General features: G+C 54.8%; 1 protein-coding gene across 5 annotated transcripts; it reads left to right on the top strand.

The window, feature by feature from the left end:
* Positions 1-2,757: 2,757 nt before the first annotated feature.
* On the top strand, positions 2,758-24,564 carry SLC37A2 (solute carrier family 37 member 2). 5 transcript variants are annotated; one of them, XM_021696268.1, is made up of 19 exons: positions 2,758-2,918; positions 13,864-13,945; positions 14,398-14,491; positions 14,623-14,701; positions 15,738-15,873; positions 16,287-16,363; positions 17,194-17,360; positions 17,809-17,852; positions 18,152-18,304; positions 18,622-18,712; positions 19,966-20,028; positions 20,344-20,429; positions 20,936-20,984; positions 21,210-21,283; positions 21,556-21,634; positions 21,777-21,874; positions 22,168-22,232; positions 22,432-22,487; positions 24,001-24,564. In XM_021696268.1, the coding sequence occupies exons 1-18, from the start codon at positions 2,860-2,862 to the stop codon at positions 22,460-22,462; spliced, it is 1,527 nt and encodes a 508-aa protein (XP_021551943.1). In that variant the 5' UTR covers positions 2,758-2,859; the 3' UTR covers positions 22,463-22,487; positions 24,001-24,564. The 5 variants fall into 5 exon arrangements, with proteins under 5 accessions (XP_021551943.1, XP_021551945.1, XP_021551947.1 ...); XM_021696271.1 differs by lacking the exon at positions 2,758-2,918 and adding an exon at positions 9,832-9,872; XM_021696270.1 differs by lacking the exon at positions 22,432-22,487.
* Positions 24,565-26,330: the final 1,766 nt, after the last annotated feature.

Here is a 26,330-nt window from a genome sequence, read left to right as displayed (position 1 = left end):
CAGCATCTTAATAAAAAAGCCTAATATGAAATCGAATCTTTAAAAAGTTGAAGAATCTCTATTTCCTCTAAGATCCCAACTCCTCCCCCATTAATCGAGGGTCGGGTTCTTGATTCTGTCACAAAAAATATGCCAACCTCTGTTCAGTAAGACGGAAGTGGGAGGAGGGAGAGGTGTTCAGAGAATATTGCTTGTGTGTGTGGTGGGATTTTGGAGTTCTGTTGCCTAATGGCTTATTCTCATGGCTCTTGTTCTCTAGCCTTTGGGTCCCTGGGTCCCTTGGAAAAAAATAGGGAAGGACACTGTTACCATATCTAAAGGGGTCTATACAGATCACTGGCTACCCAGAAAGTCCTGTGGGTGGTCAGTGAACCAGTAGGAACTAGGAACTCCTACCTAGCAGTAGGAACTGGCATTTGATAGGCAAAAAGGTCATTAACCTTCAGCTCCTGTCCCACAAGTGTCTGATACTAAAACATAGCCAGCATTTTTGACAAATGATAGGGCTATCCACAACAAGAACTGAAGATGTTTTCCTTTAGTCTTAGATTCAGTAACTCGTCCCTTCCCTCCTTATTTCCTTTGGATACTACTGTCCACACCCTGCAGGGTCAGAGGAGTGTATATAAGGGGTGCCGGATAACAGGAAGGTGAGTCAAGAGTCAAGAGCTTGTGTAGGTGAGTGAAAGGAGTATCTGAGCCATAACATCCTCTTTGTCACTCTCCCAAGCTGCAGGAAGCAAAGAGATTGCCCAGCTCACCCCCAGGAGCAAGTAAGGAACGTTGGTAAGAGTGTTCCGGTTGCCATCCTGGCCCCTGAACAGGGATATATGGCTGGAATTCACAGGAAGTAACTGGAACAAGTCAAAGACTATGTCAGGACTGGCCCTGCTCCCAGCTGCTTGTTGGCACTCCATGAATAATCGCCATACCACCAGGAGGGCGTACTGTTAAGGTCTCTCTGAAAGTTCCAGCCCCGGACAAGCATGGTCCCCTAAGAGGCACAAACGCAATGTCTCCAGAGGGACATGTGAAACGAGCAGTCATAGGTCTTATTCCTCGACTTCTTGCTGTCAGAAATAGACAGGTGTCTCACGCTCCTGAAGTCTGGGTAGCCCCTCTGGAGCCCTGGAGATGGCTCCTTCCATTCCTCCAGTACTGTCCATGTCCCCCTCCCCGCTAGCACCAAGTAACATCAGCGGCTTTCTTGGTTCATTTGTATTTCAACTTTATCCTTCCCTTTAGCACCTGAGAAACAAGTAGCTGTCTTCCTGGGGATATCAGCTGATTATTCTAGTTTGTTTTCTATTCCTTCACCTGCTGACTTTCAGGCTTCCTGTCTGTTGGGTGTTACTGACCCAGGACTGGTCCATCATACATTCTGGGACAGCAGGTGTCTCCTGGGATTGTCCCAAGTAAACCAGGACATAGACTCACCCTTCCCAGACGGGTTATGCCCATCTCACTGACTTGTAAGAATGAAATGAATGGACATCTCGGCACAGTGAGTGGTCGAATTGAGGATTAAGCTAGCTGCTGTTTGCTGGGCTCTTCCTTCGGCGTGTGACCTCCCTGTACCGCACCTAATCCAGCCCTGGCTCCTTCCTTCCATCTCTTTCCTTCTTTCCTCTCTCCCTTTACCTCCTGTCCCCTGCTTGTTGTTGTCTTCATCTCTGCCACCAGACCTCTGCCCCCTGACTGCCCGGCGTTTACGGGGTTTTACAACTCTGCTTAACCTCCTTATGCTTGATTCCAGGGCTGGGAACAGCCAAGCCCATTATTCTGGGCCCCGACCTGTTTGGCGGAGTTGTTGCTCCATTTCTCTGACCTTGCACGGAGGTCCTAAGCACTCCTAGGAGTTAGGGGCAGGGTGGTGGTAGGGCTGAAACCAATTTGCACAGGCATGTTCCTATTTTATGTTCTATTCACAACTTTATTCTCCAGGTGAATGCTTCTTGTCTAGCCCTGTCTAGTTCACCCTTGGGTTCATATCCAAAGATCTCACAATATCTTCTTTTTATAGGAGGAAACACCCTGGAAGTCTTCAGGCTCGAGGCCTGAGGAATACTTTTAAGGGCACAGACTTCTGTGCTCCTTCCCTGCTGCCTGGCTGCTCGCCTCCAGAAGGGAGAGCAGGATTGGCTGTAAGATTGTCCCGCAAGAGTAGATGGGGGGCCAGTCTCCCTGGGGAGGGGGAGTGGTAGAGTCCTGTCTGGCTCAATACATAGCCTGGAATCGGATTGGGACAGGAAGCCGCAGGTGGGCCTGAGAGATATGTTTGGGTCAATACTGTAATGCCCTGAAAAACCTCCTGTGCTCTGAGGGTGCACCTGCACTCAGATCAGTGTAATAGGGGGACCACCAGGTGTCATGTCAGTACTGCCCCCACCCCCGCGTGCCTCAGCTTCCCGGTGTGTCTACCAGGAGCCACTCCTTCTCGGGACAGAGGGGCGCTGCAGGAACCAGCTGCGGGGCCGACGGAAGGTCACAGAGAGCTGACAGTCTGGGCTCGCAGCTTTCGGTACCCAGGCGGGAAGTGAACAAAAGTGCAAAGCGGGAGGAGCCCCTAGAAGCTCCGAGGGCCGCCAGTCCCTAGCGGCGAGGCCGAGCCCAAGAAAATGCAGGTGCCAGAGGTTGGCGGGTCGGTTTGCGACGGGTCCGACCCTGAGGGCCTTCAGATGCAAGGGGGCGGGGGCTCCGGGCGACTGGCCGCCGAGCCGGGGCGGGCCGGGCCGCGGGGCATTTAAAACCGGCGGACTGCCAGAGAGGGACACGCGCCCGGCTCCGCGCCCTCCGTCGGCCACCGGCTCCGCGCCCTCCGTCGGCCACCCTCTCCGCTTCGGATACGGGCCGGGCGCGATGCGGTCTTCCTTGGCTCCGGGTGTTTGCTTCCTGCGCACCTTCTCCAGGGACAGCTGGTGAGCGGGGCTGGGGGAGGGGGGCGCTCGGCGCTCCGGAGCGCCGGGGGCAGGGAGCGCCGGCGGCCGGGCCGGGGTGGGGGGTGGGGCAGCGGGGGCGGGGGGACGAGCCGGGTGCCGCTGGACAGGCCGCCTCACGCGCGCCACCGAACCTGGGCTTGCATGCTGGGCAACGGAGCCCAGGGGCCGGTGGGGTGGCGGAGTGTCCCTTTTGTTCCCTCCTACTCCTTGGATAAGACAGAGGCCAGAACTCAGGGGTCCTGGGACCTCACCTAGAGGGGGTCCGGGGCCCCGAGGGCCATACCTCTCAGATCAGAGCCGCAGCTGCTCGTCGGCTGAACCGTCCCCCCACCAAGGAGTGCCCGGGTTCCTGCAGTAGCCTTCCTCCTGACCACGCTGGGCTGTGCGGTGCGGTGGAGGGCTTTCAGCTCCCTCTCCATCACAGGCCACACACTGGAGCAGTTTGCTTGGTCTACACAGTGTTTTTTGAACATTGTGTTAGTTGCCATCATTTACAAATTGTAAAATTTAACGTAAATAGCCAGATCCCTGGCTTCTCTTGAAAAACAGTTTAGCAACACCAGGCCTAAATTCCCAAATTATATTACTAGGGGTTGAGGATCACCTTTAGATAGGGTGGGTGCTCCTAAGATGACCAACTTATTGGTTTTAAGACAGAAAATCCTACATACCCAACCCCCTCCGTCCTGGGCAAATTGGGATGGTTGATCACCCACAGTGCTTGCCAATTGGTGACCGCCCTCACTCGCTTCCAGCCTTCTTCACTCATTTACATTACTTATTTGATCCTTCTTGAGTTTAGGCCTGTTAAAATATTTTTCATTAAAAGATGAAATCATGACTCTGATAGGATATAAAAACGAACATGTGTTAAAGATTTTATTTTACTTATAATGAGAGAGGCAGAAAATGTTATGATCAGTTAAAAAGTCCAGGAAGGGGGGAAGAGGGAGTTACTTTTTAATGGGCACGGCGTTTCAGCTTGGGAAGATGGAAAGTTCTGGGGATGGATGGTGGGGATGGTTGCACGACAACGCAAAGGTACTTCATGCCACTTCAAAATGGTAAATTTTGTGTTATGTATATTTTACCACAATTAAAAAAGAATCTGAAGAACTTGCCCATTTGTAAATCAGGAATATTGAGACAAAACTGGTTTTTCCACAGGTTGAGAGGAAAGACTATTAACTTGAGACTGTCATTTCATACACATAGTTTGTATGACTTATCAGTTACCTACCACTTCAAAGAATTATAAAAGCCCAAAGTCAAGGAAAGGCTAAAATCTGATAAGTGGAGGGGTGTCCTCTAGACAATGCAGTTTCCCAAGGAAACTTTTTTTTCCCTAAAGTCTCCCCTGCTTTGATCAAAAATAGTTGCAAAGATTATTCTTGATCACAAAATAAGGCCGGTCTCATTAGATTTGATCTGATTCTGTATATAGGTACAGCAAGAGTGTTAATCTACAGTATAGGCCTTGCTGAGTTGCTTTGCTGGAAGTTTTCATAAGAAATCTTAGATTGGGGGCGCCTGGGTGGCTCAGTTGGTTGAGCGACTGCCTTCGGCTCAGGTCATGGTCCTGGAGTCCCGGGATCGAGTCCCGCATCGGGCTCCCTGCTTGGCAGGGAGTCTGCTTCGTCCTCTGACCCTATCCCCTCTCATGTGTTCTCTCTCTCTCATTCTCTCTCTCAAATAAATAAATAAAATCTTTAAAAAAAAAAAAAAAAAAAAAGAAAAAAAAAAAATTTTTTTTTTTAAAAAAAAAAAAAAAAAAAAAAAGAAATCTTAGATTGGACTTTTAAAAGCCTTTATTTATTATTATTTATCATTTACTGTTTTGAGATTAGGAAGCCACGACACTGGTTTTCACACTAGGTTTTACTGCTGTACCTATAAATGTGGGCAAATTCCTCTTTTCTTGAAGTCCCCCAAATATCCTAATTATCCTGGGCCTGTTGGGGAATGACCTTCCTATTTGCCTATAAGGGAGCACAGTGAGCCAGTTTTCTTGGGAGGGTTTTATTAGTATTGGCTCCACGCAGTCACCTTAGTTCCTTAAAAGGGGCTGGCTATATCTGATTAAAGGATCATCAGTGTCAAATATGACATTCCACATAAGGCCTTGGTTATATAATCAATTTTTCTAATTACATCCGTGTTTAAAAAAAAAAAAAGGACAGGACACCTGGGTGACTTAGTCGGTTGAGCATCTGACTCTTGATTTCGGCTCAGGTCTTGATCTCAGGGACGTGAATTGGAGCCCCACACTGGGCTCCACACTGGGCATGGAGCCTACTTCAAAAACAACAACGGAAGGACAGTTTCTTATTGAACTTTTATTAATAACCATATTGTTATGAAAAGCGGGAAGACTCAACAAAAGTTTCTGAATTTGGGGGGTGGGGCTGTCTGGTAGGGAGAATAAGATATTTGTTAAGTGTTTCGTTTTAGTTTACAAAAACAGAGTCTACTAAATCCTTATGGATTATTCACCGCTGAAGAAGAAATGGAAAGGGCTTCCTTATTTCCAGAAAATCGAACACTATAATATCAACAATACTCCAAACATAAATGACAGCCATCCCTCATCAGTTCACTTAGGCCTATGTGATTCTTACTCCCCTGAATCTTGGGTTAGCAATCTCATAAATCTGTCTGCTTCTTCACTAGAGTTCTGGAAATCCTGACTCAATGCACTGGTATGTTCTTAAAGATGTGTAAGCAATGCCATGGGAAGCCTGTCCCCAAGACTGAATGCCTGGTACGGTGCTTTTCCGAGATAGTTCTCGATTGGTAAAGATAAAACCTTTGGTCTATAGCTGATTGCAGAGCCTTTAGGAAGCATCAGAATGAAAAAAACTGTAAGTGACAGAGATACTTTTCCAAAGTGAACAACCTGATGAGAATTCATGACAAGAATAATGTGGCTAACCAGGAAATGTGGTTGTTCCTGAGCTATGCAAAACGAAATCAAGCCAATTAAAAATCTAGACAACATCTACAAACATAGTAAGGTAAATGCAAAGAAGATGGTGAACACTACATCTTGATTTATAAAAATGGATGAACACAATTTGTAAGGAGAAAAAAATCTTGAGATATTTAAAAATCCTGAGGTATAATTTATATAATATACCAAGGACATACCAAGAATATCAACTCAGGAGATTCAGTAAGTCTGGAGTATGTCCTACACATGTGTATTTTATGTATTTATAAAAGTAACCTCCACACCCAGCATGGGGCTCAAACTCCCAACCTCGAGATCAAGAGTCACACACTCTTCCTACTGAGCCAGCCAGGTGCCCCTACACCTCTGTATTTTAATAAAACTCCCTAGGAAATCTGATGTACATCACGAGTTGAAAACCACTGACCTAGAAGGTGTTCGATTCAAATTAAAGAAGTAAGGTTGCAGCCCAGGTAACATTTTAAATCAGAACTGAAATCGTGACTGGTCGCCCTGTATTGTTATCATCAGACAGAGCACCTCCGGGGCGCTGATTCACGGGAGCAGATCATGGACCCGGAGGGCACTGAGAAATCTGGAGGAACTGCTCATGTAGCATACAATTTGTGAAATATTTATATAAATAATAACATTTTACCTTTAGAAATTTAACCTAGACGAGGCTGAGTGTCTCTTCTGATTTCACAATTATTTCCATGCAGTTGGTCAATAGCAACATATCAAATAAAACTAATTATTTGCAGCACCTCTCTTTTTAAAAAGTGAAAAAACAAATTTTCCAGGGGCCCTCTTGGACATCTCATTGATAATTCTAGGTATAAAAGATGTCCAGAAAGTTTTATTTTATTTTGCATTTAGGACTTGATTTTGGGAAGGCAAAAATTCAAAAGTTATTAGGACATTTGAATGCTTATCATGCGTGCCTAAGAAACTGTTCTTGTCTACCCATTTGAAAGTGACGATAGTTCATTAAAAAATAAACATGGAAGATAACATTGTAAAGAAACTTAGCTGTTTCCTAAAAATGTTTGTTTTAAAAAGTATGGAAAATTTTTCTGTAAGACACCAGATTTTTGCGATCTAGGCAGATTACCCACGAGGTAAAAGAATAACATTTTACAACCTCTCTTTAGGAGCAGACCAATAACCAACATTCAAGAAAATTTTGTCACTTTTACAGAGAGAAAACCAAACTCTACTCTCACATCGATATATTTGATACTAAAGGAACCACAGCCTCTTTTTGAAAATAATATGAATAAATGAAAACTGAACCAGATTTGGACAAAACTTTAACATAATTATTTATTTTCAGACTCATTATTTGCACCTACTATCATCCAAAGCAAATCAAATTCTCTTTTCACAAGCCTTTTATAAATTTATCCATTCAGGTTTTGTCCTTTATTGTCCTCTTTCTTATTCTGGAATGACCAGTCATTTTACTTTAGGATAAAACTTCTCTTTTTCTCTTCTTAATAATAAAAAAAAAAATCTCATCACTGTGTATGCCAAATTGTACGTGTCTGCCACTATTATTCCTAATAGAGTTTCATTCATATATATTAATTGTACCCTTTAACCAGAGTAACTTCTCTTTTAGAGAAAATAGGTTTGGGGAGGGTAGGTAATTAGAAACAGCCTGTCCCATACCAGCATTTTAGAAGAGCTCATGGATACACCTGACACAGCTTTCCACAACCACACATGTCATTTAAAGGATGACGCACACTTTTTTTTTTAAAGATTTTATTTATTTGACAGAGAAAGAGAGACAGCCAGAGGGAACACAAGCAGGGGGAGCAGGAGAGGGAGAAGCAGACAGAGCAGGGAGCCCGATGTGGGGCTCGATCCCAGGACCCCGGGATCATGACCTGAGCCGAAGGCAGATGCTTAACGACTGAGCCACCCAGGTGCCCCTGACGCATACTTTTTAAAGTATCACTCCAATTATGTACTGTGTTCTCCAACATCTCTCAGATTTAAGACAGATCTGGATTGAAACCCTTTCACCACTGTATGCCTTGTGCAATTAATTTCTCTAAGCTTCGGTTTCCCCATCAGTGAAAATTAGGTGGGTTCTGGAGGATAAACACGATATGAGAACATTCTTGACTTCCCATGGCTGATGAAGGGCCCTCAGTAAGTGTCCTTTTCCTTCTTTCCTGCTGGGTGTAGGTCTGGACTCCTATCAAACACTAAACATTTAATGTGGTGCCTACCGGAGGCACATTATTATTTTGAACTCTGGGGCTCATAGTAATGATTAAGACCTGGTCCTACCTTCTTAGAACTAAGGATCAACCTCTTCTCAAACTTACTGCTTCCATGTGTCCCCAAGGAGGGCATTTAAGCAGAATTGAAGAAAGCAGATCTAGCTAGACCTTCCTGGGCTAGGACACCGGAGGCTGGATTCCTTGTGTGGCGAGCGGGGGATACTAGGGATGCCTACCTCACAAGATTGTGTGAGCCTTACGTGAGGTACAACGTGTAAAGTACTTTGACCAGGGCCAGGCTCATACTAAGCACTGACTAGACCTGAATTATTGACTGTCCTTCTCCTCGCTGTTTCTACTACTCTGTGCCAGACATTGTGGATTAGTCATGATTTGTTTCCCCGCCTCACATATGGGTGTAATGAGGCACAGAGAAGTTTCATAGCTTGTCCAGCCCTGCCTAGTTAGTACACGACTGAGCCGGAATTTGCATCCAGGTTAGTCCGACTCCCAGGCCCGGGGGTCTTGCTGCTCTCCTCCTGCTGAGAGTGTGGGAGGGGAGAGATCACGGGGCTGGCTGGCCTCACACAAGTCCCTCGATCCCTTTGAGGCTTCAGATGGAAGTAACGGTGTGCCTACACCACAGGGTTATGGTGAAATTAAATGAGAAGCTGTGGGACGCACTTGGCCCAGTGCCTAGCTTAGTCAGTCCTTGGTCACCACTAAGCGCTTGTGCATTTCCGTGGACGGAGGGATGGATCCAACCTCGAGAGGAGGAAAAGGCCGCCTTAGCTCGGTGGCTCCGCTCTGCTGGGGACTGACACCATGTAGCTGCAGCTGGCAGGGGCCCAGGGTGTGGAAGGAGCGGTCCCTGAGGACCAGCCTGAGAGAGACAGGCAGCCGGGAGTGTGCGAACGAAAGTCAGAGCCCCAGAGGTTTCTGCCCAGGCAGGTGTTTGTCCTGCCCCTCCTCCTCTGTGTCGGGATGGGGTGGGGAGCTCCTTCATGGCCTGAGAGTGCCCCCAGCCCGGGCCCAGGCCGGTGCCTGCCTTCTGGCCTCGTGTCTGCGAGGGCACGTCTGGGGGCAGCTGGGAACATGGGCCCCTGGCCAGAGATGACTGTGGCCGGTGCTTACGGGGCTGGGGCCGTTTCCTGGGGCCCTGTGAGGGAGAGGCGCTCAGGACAAGGAGGAGAGGAGCCTATGGGAGGAGGGACCAGCTGGATGAGCAGGAATCCGGGGGGAGGAAGGCTTTGGGCAGGCAGGAAGTCAGGGGCTGTGACCTCCCACATCACTGTTTGTTCCCCATGCCCTAATCTTCCCCTGTGAGCTGGAAAGGCAAAGGCTGCCGACTGGCTGCCACCAGAACAAATGGCTCTCGTTCCAGAGTTTGCCAAGGGCTCCCACTGCCAGATCCGAGCGCCCACCCTCAGCAGACACAGAAGACCTTCGAATGCAGCCCCAGACCCTGCCGTTCGCCCGATGCTTCCTCACCCACTCCATCTCACTCAACTCTCTCACACTCTTGCGTGCAGGACCTGATTATTTATTTATTCTTTCTTTATTTAAAAGAACATCAAACTGAGGCTCAGAGAGTTCAACAACTTGCCCAAGGCCACGGTCAGCGTCAGGACTCAGCCTCTTTTGGTCTCAGTCTGACGTTATTTTCCCTGTTCTGCGGGGGCCCCCGATGCCGCCTGAGTAGCTTTGTGTTGTCTGGCTTTCCTGGTAACTGCGAAGAAGTGCTTGGTAAGGGCCACAGAAAGCTCCCTACCATGAGCTGTGGCCGTGAGGGGCTGCTCTGGAAAGGACTGGAGATCCGGGAGGAGAAACTGGGGGACACGTTATTGTCCCTGCCCCCACCCCCCAGGGTCAGAGCTGGTCACAGAGCACATGACCCTGTGGTGTCCCCTCCCCCGCCCTCATGATTGATGCCCTCGCCCCAGCCACCTTCTGCTTCCTCTTCCTCCCTGCCGTTTCCTCTTTCCCTTCTTGCAGAGCAGACTCAGACATCCTTTGGCTTTGCGGAGGTTATCTGACTTAGGGCCCGGGGTGGGTCTGGAATGATCGATGTGGTTGGCCAAGGCCTTACTTCTTCCATTCAAACTGTACCGACTGAGTGCTGAGGTCGGAGTGGAACCACCCCAAAGTAACAACAGGATGGAGGTCAGACACCAGGGGCAGAGTCTCTGAAGGCCACGATCCCCCACATGACTGTCCCTGAGTTGGTGTGTGTGTTGGGGGCGGGGGGCAGTGCAGCTGCTGTCCTCTGGGCCTCCGGCTCATGCCTCGTACCCCGGATCCTTCACGCTCAGGGGCAGGGGTGCATGAGGGCGAGGCATGGGGCTAGGCCTCGCGAGGCTCTCGAGAGGAGTCTCAGAGAGACTCTCTGCCATCCTCAGCGCATTTCCATCTGTGCTGTTTGCATAGCGTCGACCACCCCTTCCAAACCCTTCCAACTCTCAGACTCTTCCAGAGGTTTCCAATTGCCTAAACAAAACATCACGCTGTAGCTGAAAGCCATGTCTTTCCATTCTGTCTGAGCACTCGGGGTTCCCTTACAGAGCTTCCTTCTCCAAGCTCTCCTCTTTCCTAAAAGTGATCATGATCTTCTCTACTCATTTCTCCTATAAAGTCCTGGGCTTCTTGTGCCTACCGGCCAATCACTCCCTTTGCTGGAAAGGATCTTGGGACCAAGCTCTGAGTCAAGCTGATCTCTCTGAGCAAGCTCCTGAGTCCCAGCTGGAGGAAAGGGAACAAGTAGAGGATTGCTTGGGCTGACTTTCTGCCCCAGGAGGGCTTTGGGCCCTCCCAGACGTGGCCTGCCCCTGCCCCATCCTGATGCTGAAGGCCTGGCTCCAGGCTCAGCCCTGTGGCATCCGTTCCAGGCTGGCCTCTCCCCGCCCGGGGTGTCTCCCAGGGGCAGTGGAGGATTTGGGAGGGGCTGGGGTGGTGGCACTCTCGCCATTGGCCTGGTTCTTACTGTTCCCAGCCTCTATCCTTTACAATCTGCGGAGTCCCAGAATAGGCACGTCCAAGGACAGGCCACCAAGTCCCATTTCCTCAGGGCAAGCGCCCAGCTCACGGGCAGCCACAGCCAGTCTGTCACCTGGCTACCTGAGCAGCCTAGGCATCTACCAGCAGCCCCTTATTGAGGCCCGGGGACGTAGGGGATGGCTGATGAGGGCGCTTAAGTCCCCACTGTCCTGACCGGGGGTGGGGAGGGTCGCAATGTGGCTGCAAAGCAAGGAAGCAGGCCCTGGGGCTGACTGGGTAGCTGCCGGGGCACGGGGGCTGCTCTCCACCTCCTCAGGCCAAAGCCCCTCTCCTGTGCTGCTGCTTGTGGTTTGGGGTTGTTGTGCTGGCGGGCCGTAGTAGGTCCTGAGGGGTTTTTGTTTGTTTTTAACCTGTTGCTGCTTTGGGACACATTGATCCTTGTCCTTACCTCAGAAGAAGTCCCAGTGCCAAGTCTGGACGGCCTGCTAGCAGTTAAGAGATAGCTAGTTCGCCTCTATCTAACTTGGTTACTGAGTGACCAGTTTGGGCTGGGGGAGGGGAGGATTCTAAGAAGTGCCACTGTCTGCTAACAAAGATTTAGAGGGTGACGGGGCAGCCGGCCTCACCTGGAACCGTCGGGGGGCCTCATCGTCCCTGGCCTGCCAGCCCAGCCTGGCCCAGCACCCCGGCAGCCATGCCTCCCCGCACAGCCCCCCGGGGCCCGCTGTGCAGATGGTCCCTACTCCCTTCCTGGGGCCTCTTGATTCTGAAGAAAGGGCTCATGAGAAGGGAAGTGAAACCTGTGGTTCCACACGCCCAGGAGCCCCTCAGCTGTCTTTCCTGTGAGAGACTCTGAGTCTGGCAGCCCTTGATCAGCTTAGCTCAGCCCTCCACCTGATCAGTGGCCCCAGGCCCCTTTGAACGGTGGCACCTTGGCTGCCTTCTCAGAACAGCTGCCGAGGTGGAATGGAATGGAAAGAGGACTGCAGAATGGGAAGTGGATCGGACCAACAGGAGGCCTGGCTGCAAGGATGCTCTGCCCAGCGAGCCATGGGACTCTGAGCTCCTCCCTGAGCCTCTCTGGAGTCCAGGGAGGAAGTCTGTGAGCGCACTGATGCCAGGCCTGACATGTTTGAGGACCTCCTGCCCGCCCTACACCCCACTCCCCCCAGAATCATGACTCTTCTGCTCTCTTGGGTGTCAGGTTTTCTACTGGAGGTTGGGGTCAGAGCTGGGGGAAAGGGCAGGCCGGGCCCCTGGAGGAGGGCAGGGCTGGAATCTCACAGGTCAGGATATTAGTGTGGGCCCCTGCTGATCCTCCTTATCTGCTCTCCAGGGAGCATCTGGGCAGGCCACAGCAGGCCAGAGTCTCTGCTCCATCCCACTGCAGGCTCAGCAATGGAATGGAGGTGGGGAGTGCGTGTGGGAGGAGCAGGGTGGCTGGGAACGGGGTTAGACCGCTGGTTGCGGAGAGAGGGGAGTCAGAGAACCCAGGTAGGAGGCTCAAGTCCAGGGTGAAGGAAGAAGCGGCCGGGGAGCCCAACCTAAATCCAGGCTCTTCTGAAATCCCCCTGTATTTCACAAGCGGTAACCTTCATGGCACATTTGGGGGAAGTGAGTTTGGGGTTTGGAGGCAGATCCCTAAAGAGGGCAGAGTGAGCTCCCATGCCTGTCCCTTAGGTTCATGGAGCTGAGGGATAGAAAGGGCTTCAGGGCCCCTCCTACCCTTCCCCATCCTTCTCTATGAGATCTCGAATAACCCAAGGCTCTGGATCTTTCCTAATGCCTTCCCCTTTCTCCTGGGTTGTGGGTCCATTCTGAGGTCTGTTTTCCATGTACTTCCTGGCTGCTGGCTGCTGACTCAGCTCAGCTGATGCTCTGCTGGGGAAGCAGACACTGACTCAGGAGGACATCGAGCCCCATCCCCCAGATCCTCGGAGAAGGGCAGGGGCCGGGCGTGGGGTAGACACTTGAGTGGTGCCTCGCTGAACTGTTCTTTCCATCCCAGACCGGTCCTTGGGATGAGAAGCGGGGGAAGGAGAGGGCACATGTGATGTGTGAGCCACAGATGGAAAGAATGATCCTTCTGTCCAGTGGGAGGGACCAGACTGGGCCTGGGGACGAGGATGTGGATTCTGGTACGGGCTTTTCCACCGTTGCTACATTCCCAACGCTGTCTGGGCTCTGCTCCCCGCTAGGCTGCAGCAGCTGCTATACCGGGTGTGTTCAAGGCTTAAGAGGAGTAGTGCGCTCCCTCTAGAGACAGACCCGTACGCCACGGCAGCCTCCCACCTGCTCCCACCATTTCTGGAAGTTTAAAAACAATTCTACTTGGCTGCTACCCTGTCTCAGCAGTATACATAGGCACACACAGGGGTGTCCTGACCTTCATGAGGTCATAGGACAGTAGAGGTGACGGGAGGTGACAAGAGCGGTCGGGGGGACAGAGGGCGGGCATAATTTGTGTTGTCTAGGGGGCTGGTGCTGGGCCAGCTCTGCTGGAAGGCCTCAGGCGTTGGGGACCAGAGAGAGAGGGCTCTCTGCACCCTGGCCTCTGGGCATCTGTTCCCACCCTCCCCTTGGCCTCTGTCCCAAGGAACTTGTGTCTGGTGGGGACCCTGAGCTGGAGCGTCGGTGGTGCTGAGGCCCTGGGGTTGCCAGAGAGGGCCCCGTGGGATACTTCGCCTGAGCTTCCAGCTGAGGCCCGCTTCCTGCTAACCCAGACAGCTGCCTCTCCCTGCAGGTTCCGAGGCTTCATCCTGCTGCTGACCTTCTTCATCTATACCTGTTATCACATGTCCAGGAAGCCCATCAGTGTCGTCAAGGTGAGGCTGGCCCGGCGGTAAGGAAGAATGCAGGAGATGCTGGGCGCCCCCAGAAATAAACTCTAGTAGAATGGTCTGGAACTTAATCCCTAACCGTAGTCACGGAGACAACGTCTTCACATGGCCGACTTTAGCAGTTGTTCTTTTAGTAGTTGCTCTTCCTAGAGAGCTTTCCCTGGGTGCTCCTTTTGACAGCAGTGTTGCTGGCTGTGGGTGGAACAGGAGGGCAGGGACCCTGGGCCCTACGGGCTCTGCTCAGACTCTCCTTGGCCTTCACCGAGGGTCTGACGCGGCCACTCGCCCCGTAGCCAGTTCCTGCAGGGGGAGATGCCAGAGGAAGGAGCGGGGTGGTTGGTGTGGCTGGGGAGGGAGACTGTCTGCTCGTCTCTGGGCTGAGTGGGCTCTGGTTCTGGGAGGTGACCCCTGACCTGTGCACCCTCTTGCCTCTTCAGAGCCGTCTGCACCAGAACTGCTCGGAGCTGGTCAAGCCCATCAACGACAGCTACAGCCTCAACGACACGACGTGGTGCGACTGGGCTCCATTTGGTAGGAACGGCGCAAGATGCTCTTCCCCACTGGCCATCTTCCCACCCCCGGAAGAGGTTGTCTGGGGCCAGAAAGGGCTTCTTGCGGGGGCAGCCAAGCCCGAGCTCTCTGTCTCTCCCATCTGTTGTCAGATAAGAACAACTACAAGGAGTTACTGGGGGCCGTGGACAACGCCTTCCTTGTGGCCTACGCCATCGGCATGTTCATCAGGTAAGGGACAGGCCGAGCCTGCGACTGTCCCAGAGTGGGGGGGTCCAGAGCTGATGGCTCCCCCAGGCGGATAGGAGGCCAAGACGTGGGCACACACCACCAGCCCCTGGCCATTCTCCTTTCCTTCCCACGGTCACCCGGCCTACTCCTTCACCTGGCAGATCCCGTTTTTAGTAGCTTCTTTTCCTGGAAAGCCTTTCCCTGGATGCTCCCTCTGAGGTTATTCTCTCAGATGGCAGTGGCCGTGGTATGGCTGGAGTATGGTTTTTTTTCTGAACTGGGATCCTTCATGGGTGGCCCTGGACACAGACATGGCTAGGAAAAGCCCCATTCTCTCCTGGGCCTCAATTAGCCCAGCAAACATGGCTTTGATGCAGCAAGCCTGCTGTCTCTTGCCAGGAACCAAAGGTGAAGAAGGTAGGGTACTTCCTTCCAACGGCTCACAGCCTAGCGGAGGTGCCCGATTCATCAACAGCTGCTTCCGCACCAGTGTGGTGGCTCAGAGACAGAGGATGGCAGTGCCACACTCACTCAGCCGAGGGGCGCACGCCAAGGGACCGAGTGGGGAAGGAGGAGGGAGAGTTCAGTCTTAGAGTGCTGAGCTGCATGTGTTTGGGGGGCATCCAAGTTAAGATGTCCAGAAGGCATCTGGGTGTGATCCCGCAGGGGGAGAGATCGGGGGGGAAGATGCCGGGTTGGAGCTATGTAACATGTAGGTGGTAGTTGAAGCCATAGAATTGATGCAAGGGACTGCGCCCCAGGGAAAGTCAGTGAGAAGGAGCGGTCAGCCAAGGGCAGGGGGTGAGGAGGCCAAGGAGAGAACATTTCAAGGAGCATGTTCATCAGTGGCAACTAAGGCAGGGAGGTCCAGTGAGTGGGGACCCAAGGGCCCCCCCCGATAGGTGGCAGACAGCACAGGGGTCATCGGTGGTCCCCGGGGCCAGGGCTGGCTCAGTGGTGTGGTCGGGGAGGAAGCAGGTGGCCGAGCTGAGGAGCGCAGCTGGTGATTAACCACAGGTCCAACTCTCTTCTCCAGCGGGACTTTTGGGGAGCGGCTCCCCCTCCGTTACTACCTTTCAGCTGGAATGCTGCTCAGTGGCCTTTTCACCTCGCTCTTTGGCCTAGGATATTTCTGGAACATCCACATGCTCTGGTACTTTGTGCTCATCCAGGTACGAGAGGTCTTGCACTCAGACCTTGCGGAGGCCCCTAGTCCTTCCCAGCTACCCCCTGGTCATGGCAGATTTGGGTGGTGAATAACAGATTTGGGCGGTGAATAACCCCTTCCGAGCCCAGTGCTCCTCTCTTAAGCTTTGGGGTCCTTCTTCCCACTTCTCACCATCATGCAGATCACACATTTTTTTGTTCAGTAAGTTTGCCCGAGAGCCTCGGTCTCCGCAGGAAAGGGTCTTGGGCCAGAGGAGAAATCCACCTGTGGCAGTGTGTGTGTGTGTGTGTGTGTGTGTGTGTGTGTGAAGGGGGTGCTCGTAGTGTGGGCTGTGGAGGGCCCCACAGCCCGGGAGGGGGCAGAGGGAGTTTGCGGCACGGCCCAGGCCTGTCCCATTTACGTCCAGTCTCCCTACAGATCTGTAACGGACTTGTCCAGACCACAGGCTGGCCCTCCGTGGTGACCTGCGTTGGCAACTGGTTCGGGAAGGGAAAGTGAGTGTGGGGAGGGAGGAGGTCACTCATGGCCCCTAGTGTGATTTCAGGGTGAAAGGTTAGAAACTTGTGTCCGTCTTGCCGACTTTCACGTTTAGTTAAATGTTTTAGTAACTGAAAAGCATTACTGATTTTCTCATGGTTAAGGTTTTAGTCCACAAAACAGCCCACCTTAGTTACACTTTCTCCTCATAATCGACGAATTTCCATTTTGCATGAAGGCAAAAATGAAGCCTATAAAACTGTATTATTATTATTATTATTTTATACTTGACTGGCTTTTGGGTAAAAAGAAAAAAAAAGTTGCTTTTGAGCAGGGTTTCTCCAGCTCAGCCCTACTGGACATTTGGGGCCGGATGGTGATCTTACCCATGGCAGGACGTTTAGCAGCATCTACCCTCTAGATGCTGGTAGGGTACCTGGGGCTGGGACAGTTAAAAATCTCCAGGCACTGCCCATGTCCCGTGGAGGCAGGGTGGCCATGGTTGAGGACCAGCAAGTGCTGTAGAGTAGCAGCCATGGGACAAGAGGGAGGAGAGGGGTGGGGGCTGGATGTCCCCGGGGTGGGGAGAGCTCCATCTGGAAGGCCTCTGTGAGCTGGCTCCAGTTGCTGACTGAGGGGCGCAGGGCCCCAGGCTTTGCGGTCACTTGCTTGGCACCAGGCAAGCCCTCCCCCACCTCCCTGACTGGTTGTCTTTGGGCTTTGCAGGCTGGAGGCAGCCAGCTTTTTGCACTTGGCCAGGGCGGTTGTGATGAACCCTGTGCTTCTCTTTTGACTTTCTTTTACTCTTCTCCCCTTTCCTTCCCTGGCCTGCCTCCCTCCCCTCCAGGCGGGGGCTCATCATGGGCATCTGGAACTCACACACATCCGTGGGCAACATCCTGGGCTCCCTGATCGCTGGCATGTGGGTGAACGAGCAGTGGGGCCTGTCGTTTGTGGTACCGGGCGTCCTCACTGCTGCCATGGGTGTCCTCACCTTCCTCTTTCTCATCGAATGTGAGTGGCCCCCTCCCTCCCCACAGGGCTCAGCACTGAGCCTGCCCTTCTCCTCTCGGGGCCTGGGAGAAGGCAGCTGGTTCTAGCAGAGGGTTACCGGTGTGGGTGGCCTGGCACAAAGAGCCTCTCTGGGCCTCAGTTGTCTCGTCTGTGAAAGAAGAACAGCCTCTACTTGCTAGGGTGGGTTAAGCGCCCGGGGAGCTGTGCACTTGGCCCCTGGTTGCCTGGCCCGTGGTGTGCTCAGCAAGTGCTGGTTCTGAAGTGTGAGCCGGGGATGGGGCGGGTGACAGGACGCTCCTCCCCCGCTGTCCTCTTCCGCGTTCCCTGAGGGCCTTGGGACACAGCTCAGCCCGCTAGTGTGGCCACTTGGGAGCCAGAGAATGAAGGTCCGCAAGGCAGTTAGTGACACCAGGCCTAGAACCTTCTTAGGAGTTTGGTTTTTTTTCAGACCCAGAAGATGTGGACTGCACGACTCCTCAGCACCACACAAGTGTGAGCCCCCCCAGCCCGCCCCCTGCCCTGCTACTCCATCCGCAGGGGCAGGTCCCAGAGAGGACTAGGGAGTTGGGGGAGGGGCCCGTGCGCCCACAGTTACCTCACAGGCTCAATGCCAGGCCCTTGGGTTGGCTCCCCGATTGCCTGATCGGGCCTGGCAGGACGTTTGTTCGGTCCCGGAGGGGGGCGCGTACCTCCTCCAGCTTAGGAGCCTCTACCTCTCACGTGGGTTATCCCCCCAGCTGGTGGGCGGTGGTACTTGGCTGTGCCCACAGCCAGGGCTCCCCTCTGTCCAGGATGGGCTGGACGAGAACCAGGACAACCCTGCGGACCTTGGGAACGGTCCCTGCATTAACAAGGAGAGCAGTCTGGAGAGTGCGGCCAGGTGCTCCAAGGAGCCAAGAGCTCAGCCTGCCGCCATCAGCTTCCTTGGGGCGCTCCGGATCCCGGTGAGAAGGAATGGAGGGGAGCGAGAGGCTCTCTAGATGTCCCTGATGGATGTCAGGAGATGGGGGGATGCTCAGGGGGATCTGTGGCTTCCAGAATTTCTTTATACGAGGTGCTTAGGGTGAGTCGCCAACTTGGGGAGGGTAGCATGGGAAGCTTGTCCTGACGCAGCATTGCTTTGACTGAGATGGAGATGTACTTGAGGTTGCTTTGTGCGGTAGGTGGTGGTGGTGCTGGGGCTGCCGAGCCAGTCCCGGGGCTAGCCCTGGCCAAACATGTCTTGTGTGCCTTTCGTCACACCCTCTGTCGTGCTCTCCAGGGTGTGGTTGAGTTCTCCTTGTGCCTGCTCTTTGCCAAGCTGGTCAGCTACACCTTCCTTTACTGGCTGCCCCTCTACATCTTCAATGTGGGTAAGAGCAAGGGGCAGAAGAGGGGGGACGGGGTCTCAGAGGAGGCCAAGGCCCTCTCTGATGGGGAGAGGAAATCTGTCATGTGATGCGCGTGACTCCAGAACATAGTCAGGATGTCTGAGGAACCTCTCCTAGGGCAAAGGGAGACTTTATTTACTTATTTAGTTTCAGTCGGAAGGTAGACCTTGTACACCACCTCATAGACCCTGAGTCCAGCCACCTTTCTTCCCTTGGACCAGAGCTGGGGGTTAGGAACCCAAAGTTGTGTTCTGTCATCCTTCCTAACTTCCTCTCCAGCCCTGAGTGTAGGAGCACCCACCTCCACCTGCTTGGCTCGTCGTAGATGGGAGGGACTGGATGGTGCAGGGACAGATTTGCCTTTGAAAGCCTCCTGCACCCCCAGGAAGAGGGCCTGGTGAGCTACCCCCCTGCCTGAAGCCTGGTGGTGAACCCCGCTCTCGTCTCCCCAGGGGCTGCCAGGAGCCTCCTGGGATTGATGCCTGGTGCCTGGGTCAGCGGCAGCACCCTCCTTCTGGGCCCACTCTCCCCGCCTCTGCCCTCAGAGCTCTGCCAGGGCCCAGGGCCTCCACCCCCCAGGGTGGCAAGGCCAAATCCCAGCCCATAACTTGCCCAACAGCCTCGTCACAGGGCCTCTCTAAAGATAGAGGGAGTGCACCAGAGCAGCTCTGTGGACACTGGGACTCTGTTTTGTGGCCTTGGTGCCGACTTCACAGTGAGTCAACCTTGAGGGTTAGGCTACAGGTCCAGCTTCTGGACCCTCCTTTATCCAATCCTGAGGTCCCCATTTGCCTGTGAGTCTCCTTCCTGGCTCTGTTTATTAGCGGAGACATCACATGGGTGTGGAGGCTCCTGGTGGAGGCGGGCCAGGAGCTCAGGAGCAGAGCACGAAGGGGGCTGGCTGAGCTGCCCAAAGTGGCCCAGTGGGACAGGGTTCTCCCGGGCCAGACCCCAGTGCTTTCAGGGGAAGGCTTTTCTGAGAGGTCAGAGCCAACCTGCAAGGGGAGAAGGAAGTACAGGATGGGGTGGAGGGGCAGAAAGGGTGTCCTGCCTCAGACTGCTGCAAATTTACTTGTGACCCTGGCCAATGACTTCCCACGGGTCCGCACTCCTTCCTCTGACACCGGAGGCAGTGGGACTGGGTCAGGTGCTCCGCAGGGCTTTTTCTGGCCGTGGCACTCCACGACGTTTGCTCCGAGCCCTCAGGTCTGACCACATGTTTGTGTTTTCCACAGCTCACTTTAGTGCCAAACAGGCCGGGGACCTGTCTACCCTCTTCGATGTTGGTGGCATCATGGGTGAGGCCCTACCGTATTCTGCCCTGGGCAGTATTCCCCCTTTCTCTTGTGGGGGTGCAGAAGGAAGGGACGGGTCCAGTGTGACGTGACCTGGGTAGGTGGCATCAGAGAAAAAAGGGCTCCTGCCCAACTAAGAAAGTTGACCCTCGTGTTTGATCTTCCCATAAAGCAGTGGGTGCGGGGAGGGCTTCACAGGGAGAAGCTCTGCTGGTTCCGGATGCCCATGCCTGGGCGAGTGGGGTGGGGGGCAAAGCTTGGGGTGCCGCGCTAGCGGGAGGCCATGGTCACACCTGGAGCAGCTGGGTTGTGTTCCAGGCGGCATCATGGCAGGGCTCATCTCGGACTACACCAATGGCAGGGCCACCACCTGCTGCGTCATGCTGATCTTGGCCGCCCCCATGGTGCGTATAACCTCAGGAGCGAAGCGCGCATGCTCGCACGTACCTGCTGAAATGTGTGCGCACCTGAGCGTTTATGCACACGCCTGTCTCTCTGTGTGCGTGTACATCTGTGGGCACGCTGGGGGAGGAGAAGCCTGGGGCGGCACAGGAAAGAGATTCAGACCGAGAATTTTGGAAAGGGGTTAGCAAGGATTTGGTCTTGGTGGAGAAGGGGGAGGTCAGCTGCTAAACTTTCTGGCCCAGGAAAGAATAAAAAATTAAGGTTAGATAGGACAGAAGCCTTTTTGAGAAATAGGAAACAACAGCTTCCCACATCTTAGACACTCCATCCCATCCCGGGGAACATTAAAGACCAAGAGGTCTGGGTTTGAGAAGGAAAAGGAGTAAGGTGGCCTCTGGGGTTCCTTGGCAGGAGAGGGTGTGCCAGACTTCTGGGCTCCAGTCTAACCCAGGCAGCCCATGGGGAGGCCTGGGTGTGACTCTGCCTCTCCGTTTTCCTCTCTCAGATGTTCCTGTATAACTACATTGGCCAGAACGGGATTACCAACTCCATAGGTGAGGGGGTGGCCGCAGGTCTGGCCTGCATACAGGAAGAGCGTTGCCTTGGGGGCCCCAGGAAGCTGGCTTGGGGGCGTTGGTGGGAGGTACAGGGAAGTGGAGGCTCTCAGCCTCATGCCTGGGGGTCTCACCTGCTTTGGGGCTGGGGCTCTCACCTGCTTTGGGGCTGGGGCTGGAGGTGGCCCCCTCATCCCTAACCAGCTGTCTCTGTCACTGCCTCAGTAATGCTGATCGTCTGTGGGGCCCTGGTCAACGGCCCTTACGCGCTCATCACCACTGCGGTCTCTGCTGACCTGGTAAGCGGGCTGCCTCCCTGGGGCTGGGCATGACTCTGGGGGCTTCGTCAGGGCCTGGGGTCTCCAAGTCCAATACCCCACATTCCTACCCCCTCCCTGGTGCACAGAGATCCTGGTATAGGAGATCCTCAAAGTCCTTCAGAATCCGCCATCGCCCCCCCCCTTTCCTCTCAACTCCAAGGCCCAGTTGCTGCCTGGCCCCGAGTTAGTCCCACTCCCAGTCCTGGAGCTGCCTCTGCAGTTGGCCTCTCCACCCCGTTCTCTCTCCCCAGGGAACTCACAAGAGCCTGAAGGGCAACTCAAAGGCACTCTCCACTGTCACGGCCATCATCGACGGCACTGGGTCCATAGGTCTGTGACTCTAGCTTCTGGCCCCTGGCAGCTGAGCCCTGAGCCTTGTCTTGAGCACACTTCTCGGAATGCCGCCCTCAGGTGGGCAGGGAGCTTAGGGCCCCTTGTCGGGTGCCCTTCTCTGACGTTGTGTTCTGCGCAGGTGCTGCTCTGGGGCCTCTGCTAGCCGGGCTGATTTCCCCCACAGGCTGGAACAATGTCTTCTACATGCTCATCTCTGCCGACATTCTGGCCTGCTTGGTATGAGTTCTTGGGGGTACACAGATGGGTATTGGTGGGGGTGAATGTCCTGTCCTGCCAGGCTGGAAACTTGGAGGTCCAAAGCATTGGCCATGAGGGTATCTGGGACAATGAGATCAGCTGCCCGACACTCAGAATCCCTTTCCTCCCGTGGGTCACCCCCTGCCACATGAAACTGTGTGCCCACGACCTTCCTTCCTGCCAGCCCCCCTCCCCCAGTCACCTAGCACTGGGGACTAACCGTGTGGTCAAGGCTAATGTCGCCCTCCCCTCCCTCTGTGCCTCGGACACAGCTCCTCTGCCGGTTGGTGTACAAAGAGCTCCTAGCCTGGAAGTCATCCCTGAGCAGAGACAGAGGGTGAGTCCAGTCCTCCAGACAGCTGTGGCCTCATCTCCCCAACCTCACCTCTTATGGAGTGAAAACCAGTGCTCACTTCTCCGCACCCAGTCTGAGCCCACCTGCAGCCCGGACTGGGGCCGGACCCTGGAGGTGCTCCCTGCACCCCTACCCCCAGCCCCACTAATGTGTCCTCTGTTGTCCCCATGTGTCTCCATAGCTCTAGTCTGGCCCTAACCCACCCGCGGTAGTATTTTCCTCAAGTCCCATGACTTTGTGAGTATTTTCTTCAAGTTGGTGGCTAATGTGCCCTTAGAGTGGGGCCTGCATGCAAATCCTCTCACCTCCAGTGTGATTTTTTCCAACTTCCTCTTGTTCCTTGGGGGCCAGCTCCGAAGACTCTCCACCTGAGCAGAGCTTTGGTGCTTGGGAAGTGTTTCCTAAGGAGCCTGAGCTGCCACAGAGCTTGGCAGACTCTTCTCCTTAGGGGGAGCGGTAGGGCTTTGGCTGTACCCCTAGGATGGAGGCAGGATCCAGGGAAATCGTTTTGCCTCTGAACTCAGACTCTGAGCCCTACGTGCCTCCTAAAGTTCAGAAGCCAAGATCTTCTGGCCCTTCTGCCTGGGGTGTACAGAAAAAAGCAACAACCAATCAAAGCCTCTGGGATAAAACTCAAATCAAGCCTCGGTGGCTGGCCTGGTGTGTTCTCTGTCTGTTGCCCAGCGGTGGTGGGTATGGGAGCTGCACAGATAAGGTCGTGGCCAAGGCAGAGCCAGCAAGAGGCTGGGCTGTGTGCTGGTGCTGAGGCGAATGTTCTCTCTGGCCGTTCTGGCTCTCCTTCTGAGCAGGAGGTTCTGGCTAATGAGGAGCTGGCCGGAGCCGTGGACCTGGTCCTGGATGGCGAATGTGTGGAAAGAGCCCCTGGGGTCATGGTGACCAGCACAACATCCGGGGAAGCTCTTCCCCTGAAGGATGGCGTCTTCCAGGTTCAGGGGCAGCAACACTGAGAGCAGGAGGCATGAGCAGCGTCTATCATGCCTGCCCTGGAGGAGGGAGGAGGGGGACTGGTGCTGCCCCCTGCCTGCCTTCCTGGGCCCGGCCTGAGGGGACACTGGGAGGGGGAGAAAAGCAGCAGGAAGGGGGGGGGGGGGGGAATATTTAGTCAGCATCTGCTCCGTGCCTGGAATTGAGTCATCTCTAGATGACAGAACAGAGGCTCAGAACTCAGGGAATGTGCCTAAGGCCTCCAGCAGAGCCTAAATTTGAACCCAGGTGTGTGGGGGCTTGCTTTTCTCTGGAATCCTGCCACCCTGAGCTGGGCCGCCTCTGAGGAAGGCCGGTGTGTGGGGAGCGGAGGAATTTGCTAGCGCAGGGGGAGCACTGGGCCTAGAACCCGAAATCCTCGGCCGATCCTGACTTCTTGGCTCACTTTCATTAATAAGACTGGGCATATCCTCTGAGCCGCCACATGCTTATGTGTGTAACATGGGGGTGCTCATCCCTAAGCACCCGACAAGGTGATCTGAGGCTGAGGACGGGATGGGATCTGTGATCCCGCTTGGTCAGACTGTCAGATGTGGCACCAACATTGCAAGGTTTTCATTATCATCCTGGCTTGCTATTTGCTGCTGACAGGGAAGAAGGGAGCCCTAATGACAAAGACCAGGGATGAGAGGCAATTAGTAAGGGACCCTACGAACCTGCCTTGCCTATTCCTCCACTGGGGCAGGAGCTTATGAACCTGTCTGTGTCTGACTTTCTCTTCGCTTGCCTCTCTCCCCTCCTGCAGGTATAAAGAGATATGAAGTCCTGATTCGAAGAGAAGCACGGAGGGCCCCAGCTGATGCCCAAAGTGCTCCCTCCTGCCCCCTCACTGGGGGCAAGACAATGGAACCGGCCACAGACGGGCTGACAGGGCCGCAGAGAGGCTGGGAGGTTCTCGGCGGGAAGGGGCCTGCCAGCATGAGGGATGCAGGACTCACGGCCCTGAGCTCTGGAAGCGCAAGCAGAAGGGTTGGGGATCAGAGCTGAGTGGTGTCTCCAGCTTGGTAAGGGAAGGATATGCTCAGACTCTTGCTTGTTCAGATTCCAAGACAGAAGGCAGGGGCCTGACATGGGCCAAGGCCTGGCAAAGGTGTGTCTCTCCTTCCCATGTGGAAAGTGAACCTCAGTGATCGGCCTGTCCCTGTCCATGGATTTCTGACCCTGTTTCAGAGCCGCCCATCCTCGCTTCCTTCCTTTGTCCACGAGCCAGTTCTCTCGTGTATTTCCCCATGTTGGAAGCCCTTCTACCCTGCATTGGATCCTCTTTCTGACTCCTGACCCGAGCCAATTAAAGTGTTGTTGTTGCTGAATCCTCCGGGGCCAGGACCAGGGAGAGGCAAGGGAGGTGCTGAGGGGCGGGTAGTTAGGGAGGTATCGCCCTTGGGCCTGGGGCTGGGCCTCCCCGGAGCGGGAGGGCCTCCCTGGCCCCAGTCTCGTCGTCCCAGTCCTCCGTGTCCCCAGGGAAGGAGCACATGTCCGGACAGTGCCGGGAGTGGGGCAGGCCTGACTGAAGCCACTGGTGCCGGTGACGACCGAGGGCTCCCCGCACGCGAGCCCTGCTCTGGGAACGGAGTGGACGGTGGGCCCGGAAGAAGGACTTACGCCCTGAGCACAGGGCCCAGGGTGATGAGACTAGCAAGAAGGCAGGCTGCTGGTTCGTTCAGGCCCGTGTGACCCGGGCAGTGGCCCGAGCTCTCTGCGGCCCCCCGCCCCCTCGCGCCCGTGTTCCTGCCGTCCCGCTCCCGGCCCCCCGGCTCCCGCACTGCGGCACGCCGGGCCGGCTCTTGGCTTTGCTCGCGGACCTCCGACGCCGCGCGTCAGCACAATACAGATGCCTTCGGCCCGCCGCGCCCGCGCTCGTCCTCGTCGGGGCTTGGCGGGCCGCACGGGTTGTCGGGGTGTCGGGTTCCCCGAGCAATGCTCGCGACCCCGCGGGCGGTACAGCTGTGGCGTTGGCCAGGGCAACACTGACACAGTACACACTGCCCTCGTGACAAACTGGGAAGCCTCCAACTGCCTGACGCTAACTCCCTGGGGCTTTGAAAGCAGGAGACGGTCCGGGACCTCTAGGTCCTCAGCCCCCCGCCCCGGGCCGGTGCTACAGGGCATGGCCTCACAGACAGCTTTCTCCGAGGCTTCCTTCAGAGCAGAGGCATCGGCGCGCCTGGCGGAGGGAAGCCACTAGATGGCGCCATCACCCCCCGGCCGAACCCGGCGTGGGCCCGCGCACTCTTCCCGCGTCCCGGCGGGGAGACGCGAGCAGAGGGCGCTCCGTTGTTCACCAACTTTCCGTTTCGGGTCAGGGTGGGATGCCTGGGAGACTCCGTCGCCTCCCCACTGGCGACCGCGGAGCCTGGGTGCTCGCCTAGAAGCCGGTCCTGACGTGAGCCCGGAGGACGGGCGCGAAGGGACACGCGTCAGTGTCCAGCACGCTGCCTGCGCCTGCGGCGCTTGTCTGGGAAAGGCGGAAGATGGACAGACGGACACACTTCTGAACAGTACGGGGGCAACACTGGAGATGGTGACTGGAGCGGAGAGGCTTCCCCGTGCGCCGGTCCAGCCTGAAGGGCGAGGGGCGGCCAGGAGGGCGGTCCCAGGGCCGCGGGGGGAGGAAGGACGAATGGGACTCGGGCAGGCGGCTAGTTTGATAAGGTAGGAGGGCGCCTGCGAGCGGGAGGACGTTGAAAGGAATGCTGAGCAAGCCCCTCCAAGTGCAGCGTGGGGACCGGAGGAGCGGCGGGCCGTGCCCGCTCGTGCCCGGCGCGGGGGTCAGTGGGGCCCTGGGTCCGCAGAAGGCGTGCGGAGCTCGGCGCCTGGTCTCGGCAACGAGGAGGGGGGCTGTGGGCGGGAGTCCGGGGGAGATGGCAAAGGCGGAGGAACCCCGGTCCTGAGATGTGCCCCTCCGCAAGGCCTCCCAGGCCCCAGGTTCCCTGCCCGACCTCGGCTCTGGGCACTGACTGTTCCCCGGAAGCCTGCTACCTGCCTTCTCTCTGGGCCTCAGCACTCACTTGGGGCTAATGCAGGAGCATTGCGTTAATTAGTTATTCATTTAATTTAACTTCACATTTGGTCTCA

This window comes from Neomonachus schauinslandi, chromosome 11 (assembly GCF_002201575.2).
Source record: "Neomonachus schauinslandi chromosome 11, ASM220157v2, whole genome shotgun sequence".
Taxonomy (NCBI): domain Eukaryota; kingdom Metazoa; phylum Chordata; class Mammalia; order Carnivora; family Phocidae; genus Neomonachus; species Neomonachus schauinslandi.
This window is presented reverse-complemented; position numbering and strand designations above follow the sequence as displayed.

Excerpts from the sequence above, each read along its gene's own strand:
- SLC37A2 (XM_021696268.1), top strand. The coding sequence starts at position 2,860 with ATGCGGTCTTCCTTGGCTCCGGGTGTTTGCTTCCTGCGCACCTTCTCC. Across the intron at positions 2,919-13,863 it reads ACCTTCTCCAGGGACAGCTG|GTTCCGAGGCTTCATCCTGC; the intron begins GTGAGCGGGGCT and ends CTCTCCCTGCAG. Across the intron at positions 16,364-17,193 it reads AACTGGTTCGGGAAGGGAAA|GCGGGGGCTCATCATGGGCA; the intron begins GTGAGTGTGGGG and ends CCTCCCCTCCAG.